Raw genomic sequence first — 13,500 nt, 5'->3', positions numbered from 1 at the left:
TTAAATATTCAAAAATCTATAATAAATTAGTCGATGACGTCACCATGACGTCAATCTTCGGGACACATCTTTGCTATAAGGGCTATGCTTATGCTAACTTTGAATGATGTATGACAAAGATTAATGCCAAAAGTGGCGTGTAGAATAAACGTGTACAAAGTCTATGGGGTTTTGGGAAAAAAAGAAGAAGAAGAAGAAGAAGAAGAAAAAGAAAAAAAATCAGAACAAAAAGAAAGGCTTTTCCGCAACAATGCGGAAAAGCCAACAAGAGCTGTTTCGGTGTGTACACCGAAACAGCTAATCATGGGCGCATGTGGAGTACAGGCGGGCGCAAGTGGGGTACATTACATTGTTGAAAGAAAAACAACCAAGTACAAAATCATGAGCGCATGTGGAGTACAGGCGGGCGCAAGTGGGGTACATGACATTGTTGAAAGAAAATCATGGGCGCATGTGGAGTACAGGCGGGCGCAAGTGGGGTTACATGCGTGTGCATACGTGTATGCATAGATCTATGCGTGTATGCGCCTGTACAATTGACCCAGGCATTAGTGTACGTTGTTTTATTCATGACGCATACGTCATATGTTGTATATTCATGACCGTACCCGGCAGGCGCCCAGATAGCGCTCCCCATTTGTATCAGTCATGTTGGACAAGTTTCTAAAGTAAGTAATAATAGTAACTATAGTATTATTAGTATAACTCTCTGAAAAATTAAAATTAAAATTCAATGGTGCAATGCTCACAAATACAATAGCAACACAGAAGTTTCGAGGAACTTTGAGCAAACTGTAGTGAGTAATCAATAATGCGCCTGCCTTGACTGTTGACATGCTTGAAGTTGAGGCTATATTTGCCGCGCGCGTAGCACCAAAAGTGGCGTAGTACGGAAGCTTGAATTGCCTTCCGCGATACCGCGTTACCGCGATAATTTATCACAGAAATCGTGAAATCAAAGATAAATCATTCAACGATACCGCGTTACTGCGATAATTTATCACAGAAATCCAGAAATCAGAGATAATTCCTTCCGCGATACCGCGTTACTGTGATAATTTATCACAGAAATCCAGAAATCAGAGATACCTTTTCATCGATACCGCGTTACTGCTATAATTTATCACAGAAATCCAGAATTCAAAGATACGTATTCCTCGATACCGCGTTACTGTGATAATTTATCACAGAAATCCAGAAATCAAAGATAAATCATTCAACGATACCGCGTTACTGCGATAATTTATCACAGAAATCCAGAAATCAGAGATAATTCCTCCCGCGATACCGCGTTACTGTGATAATTTATCACAGAAATCCAGAAATCAGAGATACCTTTTCCTCGATACCGCGTTACTGCGATAATTTATCACAGAAATCCAGAATTCAAAGATACGTATTCCTCGATACCGCGTTACTGTGATAATTTATCACAGAAATCCAGAAATCAAAGATAAATCATTCAACGATACCGCGTTACTGCGATAATTTATCACAGAAATCCAGAAATCAGAGATAATTCCTTCCGCGATACCGCGTTACTGTGATAATTTATCACAGTAACGCGGTATCGCGGAAGGAATTATCTTTGAATTCCGGATTTCTGTGATAATTTATCGCAGTAACGCCGTATCGAGGAATACGTATCTTTGAATTCCGGATTTCTGTGATAAATTATCGCAGTAACGCGGTATCGAGGAAAAGGTATCTCTGATTTCTGGATTTCTGTGATAAATTATCACGGTAACGCGGTATCGCGGAAGGAATTATCTCTGATTTCTGGATTTCTGTGATAAATTATCACGGTAACGCGGTATCGCGGAAGGAATTATCTCTGATTTCTGGATTTCTGTGATAAATTATCGCAGTAACGCGGTATCGCGGAAGGCAATTCAAGCTTCCGTAGATTTGTCTTAGAATTCCGGATTTCTGTGATGATTATCGCGGTAACGCGGTATCAAGGAAGGAATTATCTTCGAATTCCAGATTTCTGTGATAAATTATCGCAGTAACGCGGTATCGCAGAAGGAATTATCTCTGAATTCAGGATTTCTGTGATAAATTATCACAGTAACGCGGTATCGCGGTAGGAATTATCTCTGATTTCTGGATTTCTGTGATAAATTATCGCAGTAACGCGGTATCGTTGAATGATTTATCTTTGATTTCTGGATTTCTGTGATAAATTATCGCGGTAACGCGGTATCGCGGAAGGAATTATCTTTGATTTCCGGATTTCTGTGATAAATTATCGCGGTAACGCGGTATTGCGGAAGGAATTATCTTTGATTTCCGGATTTCTGCGAAAAATTATCGCGGTAACGCGGTATCTCGGAAGGCAATTCAAGCTTCCGTAGCGTAGGCTTAGGCTACCCCTAGAACTATGGGTATTACTTGTAATTCCGTGTGCCTGTTTTCGAGGCATCAAGTTTTCGAGGTTTGACCTTGTAGCGATGCACACGCGCATATTCGTACCACACAACCAGTTGATTTGTTGTGTGTGGTACGTGTTCCGCTGCCATCCCAAAAAAAATTGGGGGAAACAATTGATAAGGCCCTTATTTAAGGGCATAAGAATTAGCTTACAATATTTTAACGCTCGCTGCTTTTTTTAACGCAGCACAAACTTTTGCACGATCAATATATCGGCCTAGGTTAAAGGGAATATACAACATTTGCAAACATCGAAAAATAAAACTACCAAGTTTTTGCGAAATACCTTAATAGGATGTTGGTAAATGACAGTCTAAAGCATCCTGTAAAATTATGGCACCTGGTATACTGTCATTTTCAAGAAAAGTGGTATTTTTGTATCAATTTCCAACGCTGATCGGCCGATCAGCGTTGGAAACAACTGGCTTTTTTTTCAAATACTGGCCCCAATTGACCATTGCACTTGTTTGCAATCGATTACAAACCTATGAACGGGTACGAGCCAGCTAGACTGGTTCCCTGACCTTACAATTCCCCAATGTATGTAAACTGCTCTGTTTCTTCTTATATGGAGTCAGGGAACCAGACTACAGGACAATGATCGTTTTTCTTGGTTTTTATAGCATTTTCGAACCCAAAACCTCCAAAAAGTCAGTGTAACTATATTTGCTTTATATTTCCAACCCCCCAATTCCATCCATTTCTGAAAATTACAGCAAAAGCAAATGATGTATATTCCCTTTAAGTTCAGTTTTGGACTCTCAGTTGTTGGGCTCGACTGATGGATCTGCATGATCCGTTGATCGCGCTGCACCATCAGTTGATATGATCTACATGATCTAGCCCCATAAATGTGGCCTATTTACTGGACTGCCTCCGTAAACATAGGCCACACATCCACATGTACAAAAATCGTGTTGACTTTGCCAAATTTTGATTTTCACATTTAGGCTTACTTTGTAGTAGGGTGGTCGGCACTTTGGGGGTTTTTGGGTCCAAATATTACAAACTTGGTATCATTGGAAAGAGCTTCTAATAAGAAATCAAATGGTACCAATTATAAGTTTATATCTTAAAGTATGGTGAAGTTATGGTCCATTAAAGGGGCATGTCCAACCCTAATTATTCTGTCGGCATGGTGCGGGGTGTAAAATAAAAAAAAAAATCCAAAATCACCTCAAAATATTTGAGAAAGGTTTGGAAAACATTTTCAAGTTCATTTAGATGAGATCATATTATCCTAAATTTGTATTCTCAGGTCCTCTTTATGGTAGTCCTTTAATAGCTGATATGTGTAAATTTCCTCGGAGCTGTCATATTTGAGGTTGATTTGAACCAGGATGGGAATCCAGGGACCTAAAATAGAAATGCATGGAAACCTTGCATTAACATTCACCCAACTGTGTGTTGAGAGTATTATACGGCAAAAAAAAAGGGTTTTTAACTTAGCAAAAGTATATCTTTAAAGTATGGAAGTATTTGATGACAGACAACATTTCTCCAATATGTAGGTTCCAGTGGGAATTAACTTTATAGGCCCTATTTATTTTGTCCCCTTTTTTTAGGCCTTATGCAGAGATGTATATTCAAAAATAATTTTAAAAAACCATTGAATCTTGTTCTTCATTATACATTGTACTCAGAACAGTCTGGTTAGACTCTGGTCTGGACTAAACATATTCAGGAACTAGAAGCCTAAGGCAAAAAGCAAAGACAAAATAAGCTTATTTTAACATGTTTAATGCAAATTTAGTTCAAGTTTGGAAAATATTCAGAAACAGTTGAAATATTACTATATTATTTTTTAGCAATAGCAGAATTGTATATTTGTATAATGTAAATTTCCCCAATAAAGCAATCCACCAAAAATATTATTGCTTCATGCATGTATAAAGCATAGAGGAAGAAATAGGCAGCCATTGTGACACCGCCGCGCGCCATATTTTAATCACCTTGCTGAAGGCACCCCGACAACAAAACCCCCCAGCGTCAAAAAGCGTCATGGGAAACATAACAAAAAAACTAGTCACACAAACTCCTGAAATTCCACCCTTTCAGAAACTACCCCTTTTTTAATCTTTCATGAACTCCTCATGTGAGATTTTTAACGATTTTTTGGCCCAAAATCATGACAATCTGTACCTTTATTTCGTCGGAAAAAAATCTCCAAAATCGGAAGGCAAACAAAATCTAGCGTACTTTTTCTTGGTATGAGTCGAAAGAGATTTTTTTTGGCTTTACTATGATATCATTTCTATTTTTGTCCGACGAAATCTCGGCAAATCTCACCACAAAACGTGAGTGAATGTCACGAGCTAAAAACAAGATGGCCGCTCCCAGGGCGACTGCGATCACAACTTCCCAGAAATAAACATCGTTTTCAACAGCAGATTTCACGATTTCGAATATGGCGATCATCCAAAACAAATATATCATTGGAAAGATCCATCATTTCTCTCTGTAATCATCTCATCAGAGAAACTGTTCCAGTTTCAAAAAAAGGTTAAACTGCGCCAGTTTGAAACACACTTTCGCACGCAAATAGATACAAATGAAGATCGACCCCTTTGCGCCGACCTCCCTACAATTTGTAGGTTTTTTTTGCTTTAGAAGCATACTCACCCTCTTTATAGGCTAATCAGAAAGTGCTGCCTTTTTCAGATGTATATTTTTCGTGAAATTTCCAGATTCATTTTTACACGTTTGCGTATCAAAATTTCTACATGAAATTTCACAAAAATTAGACATCTGAAAAAGGCAGCACTTTCTGACTAGCCTATAAAGAGGGTGAGTATGCTTCTAAAGCAAAAAAATCCTACAAACTAAGCCTAAATGTGAAAATCAAAATTTGGCAAAGTCGACACGATTTTTGTACATGTGGATGTGTGGCCTATGTTTACGGAGGCAGTCCAGTAAATAGGCCACATTTATGGGGCTACAGTTGATCGTGCTGTCATCTGTCAATGGCGCGGCATCAGTTCAAATGTTCTTGCAAATTCACGGTCGAGTAGTATTGTGTTGAAAAAGGGATGTAAAATCTGAGCAATTTCCTACATGATCGACGGATAGCGCAATTGCGGCATTTCTACACAATCGAGTGATGTGCAGATCCATTGATCACGCCCAACATACCATGGACGTGGTAGCTGGCACTTAGTATTAAAACCCTAACTACATGATTTACTAGGAACCATGGCAAATTCCAACAACATGTGGGAAACTGTACATACATATTTCTGACTTTGGAAAGAATGTTGCAACCTGACGCTGCTTTTTTCTTCATATATCATCCCAGTGAAGGTCAGTCATTGCAAAAAATGATGAAAAGACATGAATATGGGACTGAGAAACATTTCCAATTTTGGTAGGAAATACTGAGAAAATTTTCTTGACTCTCCATAGACTTTTCACACAACCGCTGATGTAGCGTCAGGTTGCAACATTCTTTCCACGACTTTGATTCTTGAGGTGTGCCAACCCAATGTAAAACACTTTAGGGGTACTGCACCCATTCTGACAGATTCCAACAAAACATGCCATTGGGGTTTGATGGGTTGAGTTCTGTTAGGATTAAGATTTCTAGCAGAATTATGAGGGGTACAAATGGTACCACTAGGGGTACAGATGGCAAAACAAGGAGTACAGATGGCACCCGAGGGGTACAGGTGGCACCACTAGGGGTACAGATGGCATCCCTAGGGCACAGACCCCATCACTAGGGGTATAGACGGCATCATTAAGGGTACAGATGTCACAACATACAATTGTTTTGTTCCAGCATGGTAATTGGTAACCAAAGTTTGTTGTAGCTTTTTGAGTCTAACTAATTTGATTCTTTGTCATGTTTAATAACATGTCATTTGATATAGACACAATTTCTTTAATTTTGACATGAATTCATTAAATTCTAAAACAACTGAAAAGCACATGTAATTTATTTTAAAATTGCTTAGCTCGTACTTAAGCTCTTTTTTTCTTTTCAGATATTCCAACAAACTTCTTAGGATACAGTCACTGCAGGACTACGGGTTTCCAACTCGGGCCATACTACATGTGTCCACTTGGTATAATTGCAAACACTTCTAGTGTGACCAAGGAGACCAAGGATATTTACAATTAGAGTAATTATGGGGAATTACATCCACTTAAATAAGTGTGTGCAATTTGGTGAATATTCACTAAAATACCTTGTCATTACAAATAGTTGTAAGCAAGGTGTATTGACCACTATTACTCGCATGTCTACATGTGCATTCATCAGAGACAAGAAAAAGAAATGGGTTTCATATCATTTGCTTGATGTAAAGAAGATGTCGTACAAAAGTGATCAAATTAAGTCACTGTGTCACATTCCTGAGTCTCGAAAGAAAGAGAGCAGCAACATAAATGAACATATTAGGAGTGGTTTGGACTCCAAAAGGAAAACCTGTAGTAATGAAAGACTTGATGAGAGCAGAACACTTGAAACAGCTGAACATGTGAGTGATGACAATGACTTTGGCTGTAGTGGTGATTTGCTGCAGAGCTCGGATATTAGCCCTGTGGTTGGAAATGGAAACAGAGTGACGAAGCATGCAGGAAAAAGGAATCAATCAAGGTAATATCAAAAAGAATGCCAGGTTTATCATCTAGAGGTTGAACAATGATTTTAGTATAGGTTGTTTACATTGTGCAAGATATACTGCAATATACTGCAATTGTTCAACTTTCTGATCAGGCTGTCCTGTGTTGTGGCTGAAATCAATCATTATTTGCTTTGTTTTATGTTTTGTGTTTGCCATGTCGTGCTCACAGTTTTTCCACTTTCAAATAAGACCACAAAACCCTTTGTGTGACAGTAGCCAAATATGAGACATTGGTCATTTATTAGGCACAGGAAACAAACTGTGTCTGTAAATAGTGATCAGGAATTGGCAGAGATCTGATTAAGCTGATATAAAACCTCACTCACAGATTCTGTACATCTTGATTGGCCGAGACGAGTCACGTCACACATGGCATTCGCTAGCTGTGCATGGCCAAACAGACTATACAACGGCTGAAAAAATACTATTCGCAGAGCAACCAACATAGCCATGGCGGTATGCATGTGTTAATACGGGTGTGCGCATTGATCGTTGTCCGTATTGATCCTACGCACTATAAGCTACAGAGCTGGGTCCATTTCATGGAGGGGTAGCCTACAAAAGTTTTCAGCTAGTACAAGTACATTTTAATGGGATTTTGTTTTAAGTTAATAAGTTGTCTCTTACCAGAGCAGAATCTGGGCGTGAGGCATTATAAAGCAAATATTGACTGCTTTAACTCGTGGTGTTGTAAAACTAGCCTCTCCATTTTCCTTGGCTTGACCTCGGGAATACAGAATGCTTTACAGATCACCTCAGAAGGCTAGTTTTACTACACCACTTCAAGCAGTCAATATATTTTTACACTATAGCTGGGTCATCTATAGTGTAAAGGCTACTAAGATGATTGATGTTCTCATGTCTTTAAAAAAATGTCTTGTAACTATATTATGAAGCTAGTGATTATTTTCATGCTGCTTTTGAAAGTTCCATATTTCATTGTTTGTTTTTGTAAGGAGATTTGAGGACATTGTGCCACCTCCTGGGACAGATATGTTATATGGCATATCACCTTGTTTGTTGGCCCTTGAAGTCAATAGAAGGCAAGTGAACAACGTGTACGTTACCTCTAGCTTTAAGAAGTCTGCTAGACCTGCAGTTCAGAAGATCATGCAGAGAGTTCAGGACAAACACCTAGGAAACTTTATTCATGAAGTTCATAGAAAGGATCTTGATAAACTGAGCAAAGGACGACCTCATCAGGTGAGCTGAACATATTTTACTCATGTAACAGCAAGCTACATATCCCAGTAGGATTGGGGTATTTTTCATGCTTTGCAGAAAAAAATCCTGAGCATACATTCAAATGCCAAAAGTTTATTTCAAACTCGACCAAAATGCTGGCCTTCTAGAGCCACCTGAGCTTTCTGAGCATTAGAATTGAAGATCAAAACATAACTGGTTTTTATTTAGTGGGTTCTTCAAATTGCATGTCAAGTCCATTGCATGATTGGAGATATCCAGTATAGTTTGGTCCTAAATTTGAGAGCAGTCTGTTGTAAATCAGATTTTAATAATGTGACCTGTTTACACTGGGTTGTTCTGGGCGTGATATATTCACTGTTATCTTCTTTCAAAAGGGTATTTGTTTGGAAACAAGTCGGATTCATTTCAAGCCACTCCCAGAAGACGCAACTGTCGATGAGCAGGAGCTGCAAGAGCCACTGGTATACCTAGCTATGGATCAAATACTGGTAAGAACAGAATCTATAGATAGGATTCCTGAACCATGAAGGGAACATTTTTTTAGGCATTGCATTGCTTTCTTAGACAAACATACTGTCATTTCTTATTGATTCAGAAAAATTCATCAAAATTCATTGAAATGAATTCAGTACTTAAAATATGCAAAACCTTTTTTCTGTGATTTCATTTGCCAATGTCCAGAATGGACATTATTTCCCGATCCTTCATCTTTCCCGATCCAAGCCTAATTTGAAGGGAGGGGTTGGGGTGTCATTGATTCATATCATTGATGTGGCAGCTGCATTCTGCACCATGAATAGCTGGGTCTTGTATGGTGTTTGTGTATGAACAGAAGATGGGGCTTATATAATAATAAATAGAGCATTTAAAAAGCGCTTAAATTAACAAAGATCAAAGCACTGTACAAAACTGCAAATATACAAGAAAAACAAGAAAAACTCAATACAAGAATAACTCAAGAAAACCAGGTGATAATGAGAGGTAATGAGGCTAATTTGATTTAAAGATACCGATGTGTTTTGAGCGATTTCTTGAAAATGATGACTGATGATGAAAGTCGGACGTGTTGAGGGATCTTGTTCCACTCCCTGGGGCCACTCATGGGTGGGGGGGGGGGGGGGGGACATTGCATGAACACACTGGCTCAAGTGCGTATGACATGAGGTACGCACAGTTACTCTGAATGTGCGGTAAGGCACCAGGCATATATAGCGGCAATATGTTCAAGTCCCTCCATGTTGTCTCCAACTGTCTCCTTGTAGCCATGTGAGGAGGTACTTGTGCACAGATTCCATTGCAGGTTATACACATTAACACCTGTCTCCAGTTGATTTGGTTGTTTGAGCTTACAAGGCTCACAGGTATCAAAATGCTATAAATAACAGGGTTGCACAGCCCTAAAAGTACAGACAAAACACTATTAACTTGACCACTATTTATCCGTTACTGGGTGTTTTTTATTCATATAATGGAGCATCTTAGCAATATTTCTGATATATTTCAGGATCCTATGAATATGGGAGCAATAATAAGGTCAGCTTACTATCTGGGTGTGGATAGAATCATAGCAAGCAAGCACAGTTGGTAAGAAAGACATCATTATTTCCTTTGTTGTGATTCTGTAATTAAGTCATGTATGAAGCCGATCTGTTGATATTTGGGGTTTTTTCAATGGTTGCTTTGTGGGGTTTGCTTACCTCTCAGGACATTGGTACACTCCAGAATGTTGGGAAGAAGGGAATGTAGAGAAATATTGCAAATTAATTATAAATAATAAATCCCAATGCATTTGCCATATTTTGTGTCTGGATTCCTAAAAGAAAAATACAACCTTTGTTCTTGCATAGTTAAAAAAAAATGTGACGGGTACTTTTGCCTGACTGTTTAGTTCAAGAAACTAATCAGATGGCTTTATTTCTTATCAGTTGTTCATTGACTCCTGTTGTGAGTAAGGCTAGTAGTGGAGCCATGGAAATCATGCCAGTCTACTCAACAAGCAGTTTACTGACATTTATCATGGTAATTACATTTTGAACAATATCACACTAGCTGACATTAGAACCAGTAGATTAATTATCCATTGGTCATGATTGGGAGGCGTTTAATGAGATGATGTTACACTCATGCACATGTCAAATTATTTGGTGGCTAGAACATGATATTCAAAGAAAGCACTGAAATTTATATTGAAAGAAATAGTAAGGTACAGGCCTGTAGCTTCAGCAAATTTAATAAAACAAAACCAGAGACAAGCTTGTAATGTGCTGGTCTGTGATTGGTCGATGCAGTGGTGTCGTGTAGACCTGTAACAGTGAATGCTGTCACCTCATACCTGAAAAAACCTTCATTTATTCAGACTTCTTTGTAATACTATTTGAATGAAATCATCATATAATTCTTACCTTCAAAATGGTGGTTCCTTCTTTGAAAGAAATTTTGTGAGAGATCAATTCAGCATTGAGAATTTGTTATGAAAAGTGCATGCTCATCACACCCAAGGTTTGAGATCCAACTACATGGATACATGAATGCTGCAAACAGTGTATGTACATGTACATGTACTCTTGTACATGACAGTAGCGCGCTCATTAACACAACACTTTATGACTCATTTTAATAGTAGATAGCAATTATGTTGATACATTCAAGACTTTCAAAGGTGACAGTAAAAACTGAGCAAAGTACTAACAAGTTTGGAAGTTTTCTCCAAATGCTATGCTTGTCTTTAGGTTCATGGGTTACATATGAACACTTTTTTCAAATTTGAATGCAAGTATTTTCTTTCATTAACATGAATTTACTCCTTATTGTATTAGAAACAGAGAGACATTGGATGGGAGATTGTTGGTTCTACTTGTGCCTTCAATAATTGGACACATACCTTGAATGTGTCTTCTGCTGCAAGCTTCAAACTCAGTAAACCTACTGTTGTAGTTATTGGTATGTAGCAGGCAGCTATTATCTCTTTAATCTCTTTAAAGTTTGACACAGGTGTCCGATTGAATAATAACTTTTCAGTTTGAAGGTTATAAATATGTAATATGAGACATTCTAGAAATTATATTGTTCACATGAGTTCTCTTGGCCATGTGAATCCATATTATGGTAATTCCGATGTTGTCATGAATGTGTGCAATTGCCCAGCCTGACTGTGGGCAAGGGGGGTGATAGTGCACTTGATGCTTGCCTAATCATCCTATTGCAGGAGGAGAGGGCAGTGGTTTACCAGACAGTATTCAGAATGCATGCTGTCAGCTATTGACCATACCAGCTGGAAGGGAGCTACATACAAGCATTGATTCACTCAATGTCTCCGTTGCAACAGGTATGTAGAAGAAACCTTTTCTTACAAACTTGGGGAAACAAACACTTGTTCCCATATTTGTTATATAAGCAATTCCATCTTTTTATGAAAGTAACTCACACAGTTACATACAATTCTTTGAGTTTCTCCAGTGCCCATGTATATGTACACAAGAAACTGACTTGCATTGCCTTATTGAAGTTTGTAAATTCCATTTTCTTTGTGTGCCTCGCTATTGGTGAACCCACATGATTAAACAGTTTCTGTTACAACTGTTTTTTTTCCTAGATATTGAAATCAAATTTGCTTTACTGTACTTGATTTGTAATAGTAATAGTGATTGGATACTCTATCATCTGCACTCTTATCGTCAGTTTCTTTCTTCTTTTTTCCAGGCATTCTTCTTCAGTCAATTCTTCAGCAAAAACAGTTACCACATAGGCATTTATGACCTATCATGTAGCCGTGCAGATTGCATTTGGACGTTTCATAAGTTTAATTTGTGATGTGGCCAAGTTTATTTTTAAAAAAATCTCTTATTGATTATACCATGGTCACTTTGACTTGATTTTTTATTGTACTAGCTCTGTCATAAAGGTGCTGTTAGTCAACCTGTTATTCAACCCTTACCCTACTGTGACTGGCTTATAAAGAGTTCTACAGAACCTAACAGGATCCAACAGCTGGAGAAAAAGATCTGTTATTCACTTCTCAGGTTAACAAAATCTAGCGGAAAACTTTTACTGTTCTTGTTGGATTCAGTAGGGTTGCTTTGGTGGGTCTTCATATGAGGATAAAGTCCAGTGCGAGAAGCATACACTCGTCCACAGATGCTGCATGGAAATGAGGCTAGCGGTGTTGGCCCTTGCTTGCTTCTCTCAAAATCCCACCAAAATGTCTTCAACACCTGTTCCTTGTCATGGCAAAAAAATCTCAAGTGCTCACACTGCATATCAGTATTTATGTGAAATACCTGGCATAACTGTAGTCTAAAAGCAACATAAAATCCCAGTGTTCCCAGCTTTTAAAGTAACTTATGACTTAGGTCTATAAAATGTATTTTTGATGGTCCTTTGAAATTGAAAGAAAAAGAGAAAGAACCAAAAGAAAAACCTGTGTTAACCTTGGATATAATTTGTTTTTCCCATTGCGACAATGTTTCAGAATTTGGAGGGTCAGAGTACATATATATCTCTTTACCCAGGCATTACAAAAGAGGGAGGGAAAATAAAACTATTTCCAAATGTCAGGTGGAGCTGGGTTAATGCCCCCATTCCTCCTGCCCCTTGTCACCTGTGGTGTTTTTGTTAGGATTCACAGAGACATTTTAAAAGATGTGTTCAAACAAACTTTAGAGAATAACCCGACAGCCTCCCTCTGGATAATTCGGATCATAATGGCCTCTACACCTGAATTTTTTGTTTTAAGCATTGTGTAATCTACTTGATGTTTGATGTACATCATGTATATAGAGATGTGAAATAAAGTATGCTAAAATATAAACCAAAGTAGTCATGTACATTTAAATGTCGTAACACATAATGATAGCAGTCAATGCAAATGTAAAAGTTAGCAAATGACTTTTTAACATAAAATTGCCAACATTTTTTCCCCAATACGGAACAGGACGATGTTTCCATTTTCCTTGGGACCTCAGAGGCATAGCAAGGTCATTTGGATTGCTGGGGGGGGGGGGGAGACATCTTTCTATGGAGGCATTGTTAAAAGCGGATGATCATGGGCACCATCGGACAATAGGTGGTGCTTTTCAAAGTTTAAAAAAGACTCCTGCCATCCCCCTGGCATGCTGGCAGTTTATATAAAAGTCAGTTAGTATGGATACTTGTCAGTGTCCCAACCAAAATAGAAGATTTCTATTGTTTTATCAATAGTGACCTTGACCTTTGACCCCAAAAGCATAGGCTTCTTAAG

At 38.3% G+C, this 13,500-nt stretch overlaps 1 protein-coding gene across 5 annotated transcripts; it reads left to right on the top strand.

Annotated features, from left to right (window-relative positions):
* The first annotated feature begins 635 nt into the window (after positions 1-635).
* On the top strand, positions 636-13,131 carry LOC119727001 (rRNA methyltransferase 1, mitochondrial-like). Of its 5 annotated transcripts, none has more exons than XM_038198870.1 (9): positions 636-668; positions 6,417-7,030; positions 8,132-8,261; positions 8,639-8,752; positions 9,769-9,848; positions 10,190-10,283; positions 11,081-11,204; positions 11,470-11,589; positions 11,964-13,131. In XM_038198870.1, exons 2-9 carry the CDS (start codon positions 6,561-6,563, stop codon positions 12,017-12,019), a joined length of 1,188 nt encoding a protein of 395 aa, XP_038054798.1. In that variant the 5' UTR covers positions 636-668; positions 6,417-6,560; the 3' UTR covers positions 12,020-13,131. The 5 variants fall into 5 exon arrangements, with proteins under 5 accessions (XP_038054798.1, XP_038054797.1, XP_038054794.1 ...); XM_038198869.1 differs by having other exon boundaries at positions 8,018-8,261; XM_038198866.1 differs by having other exon boundaries at positions 8,015-8,261.
* The last annotated feature ends 369 nt before the right edge of the window (positions 13,132-13,500 follow it).

This window comes from Patiria miniata, unplaced genomic scaffold (genome assembly GCF_015706575.1).
Source record: "Patiria miniata isolate m_02_andy unplaced genomic scaffold, ASM1570657v1 HiC_scaffold_2, whole genome shotgun sequence".
Classification (NCBI taxonomy): domain Eukaryota; kingdom Metazoa; phylum Echinodermata; class Asteroidea; order Valvatida; family Asterinidae; genus Patiria; species Patiria miniata.
Note: the sequence above shows the minus strand (reverse complement) of the source record. Positions and strands in the feature narration are given on the sequence as shown.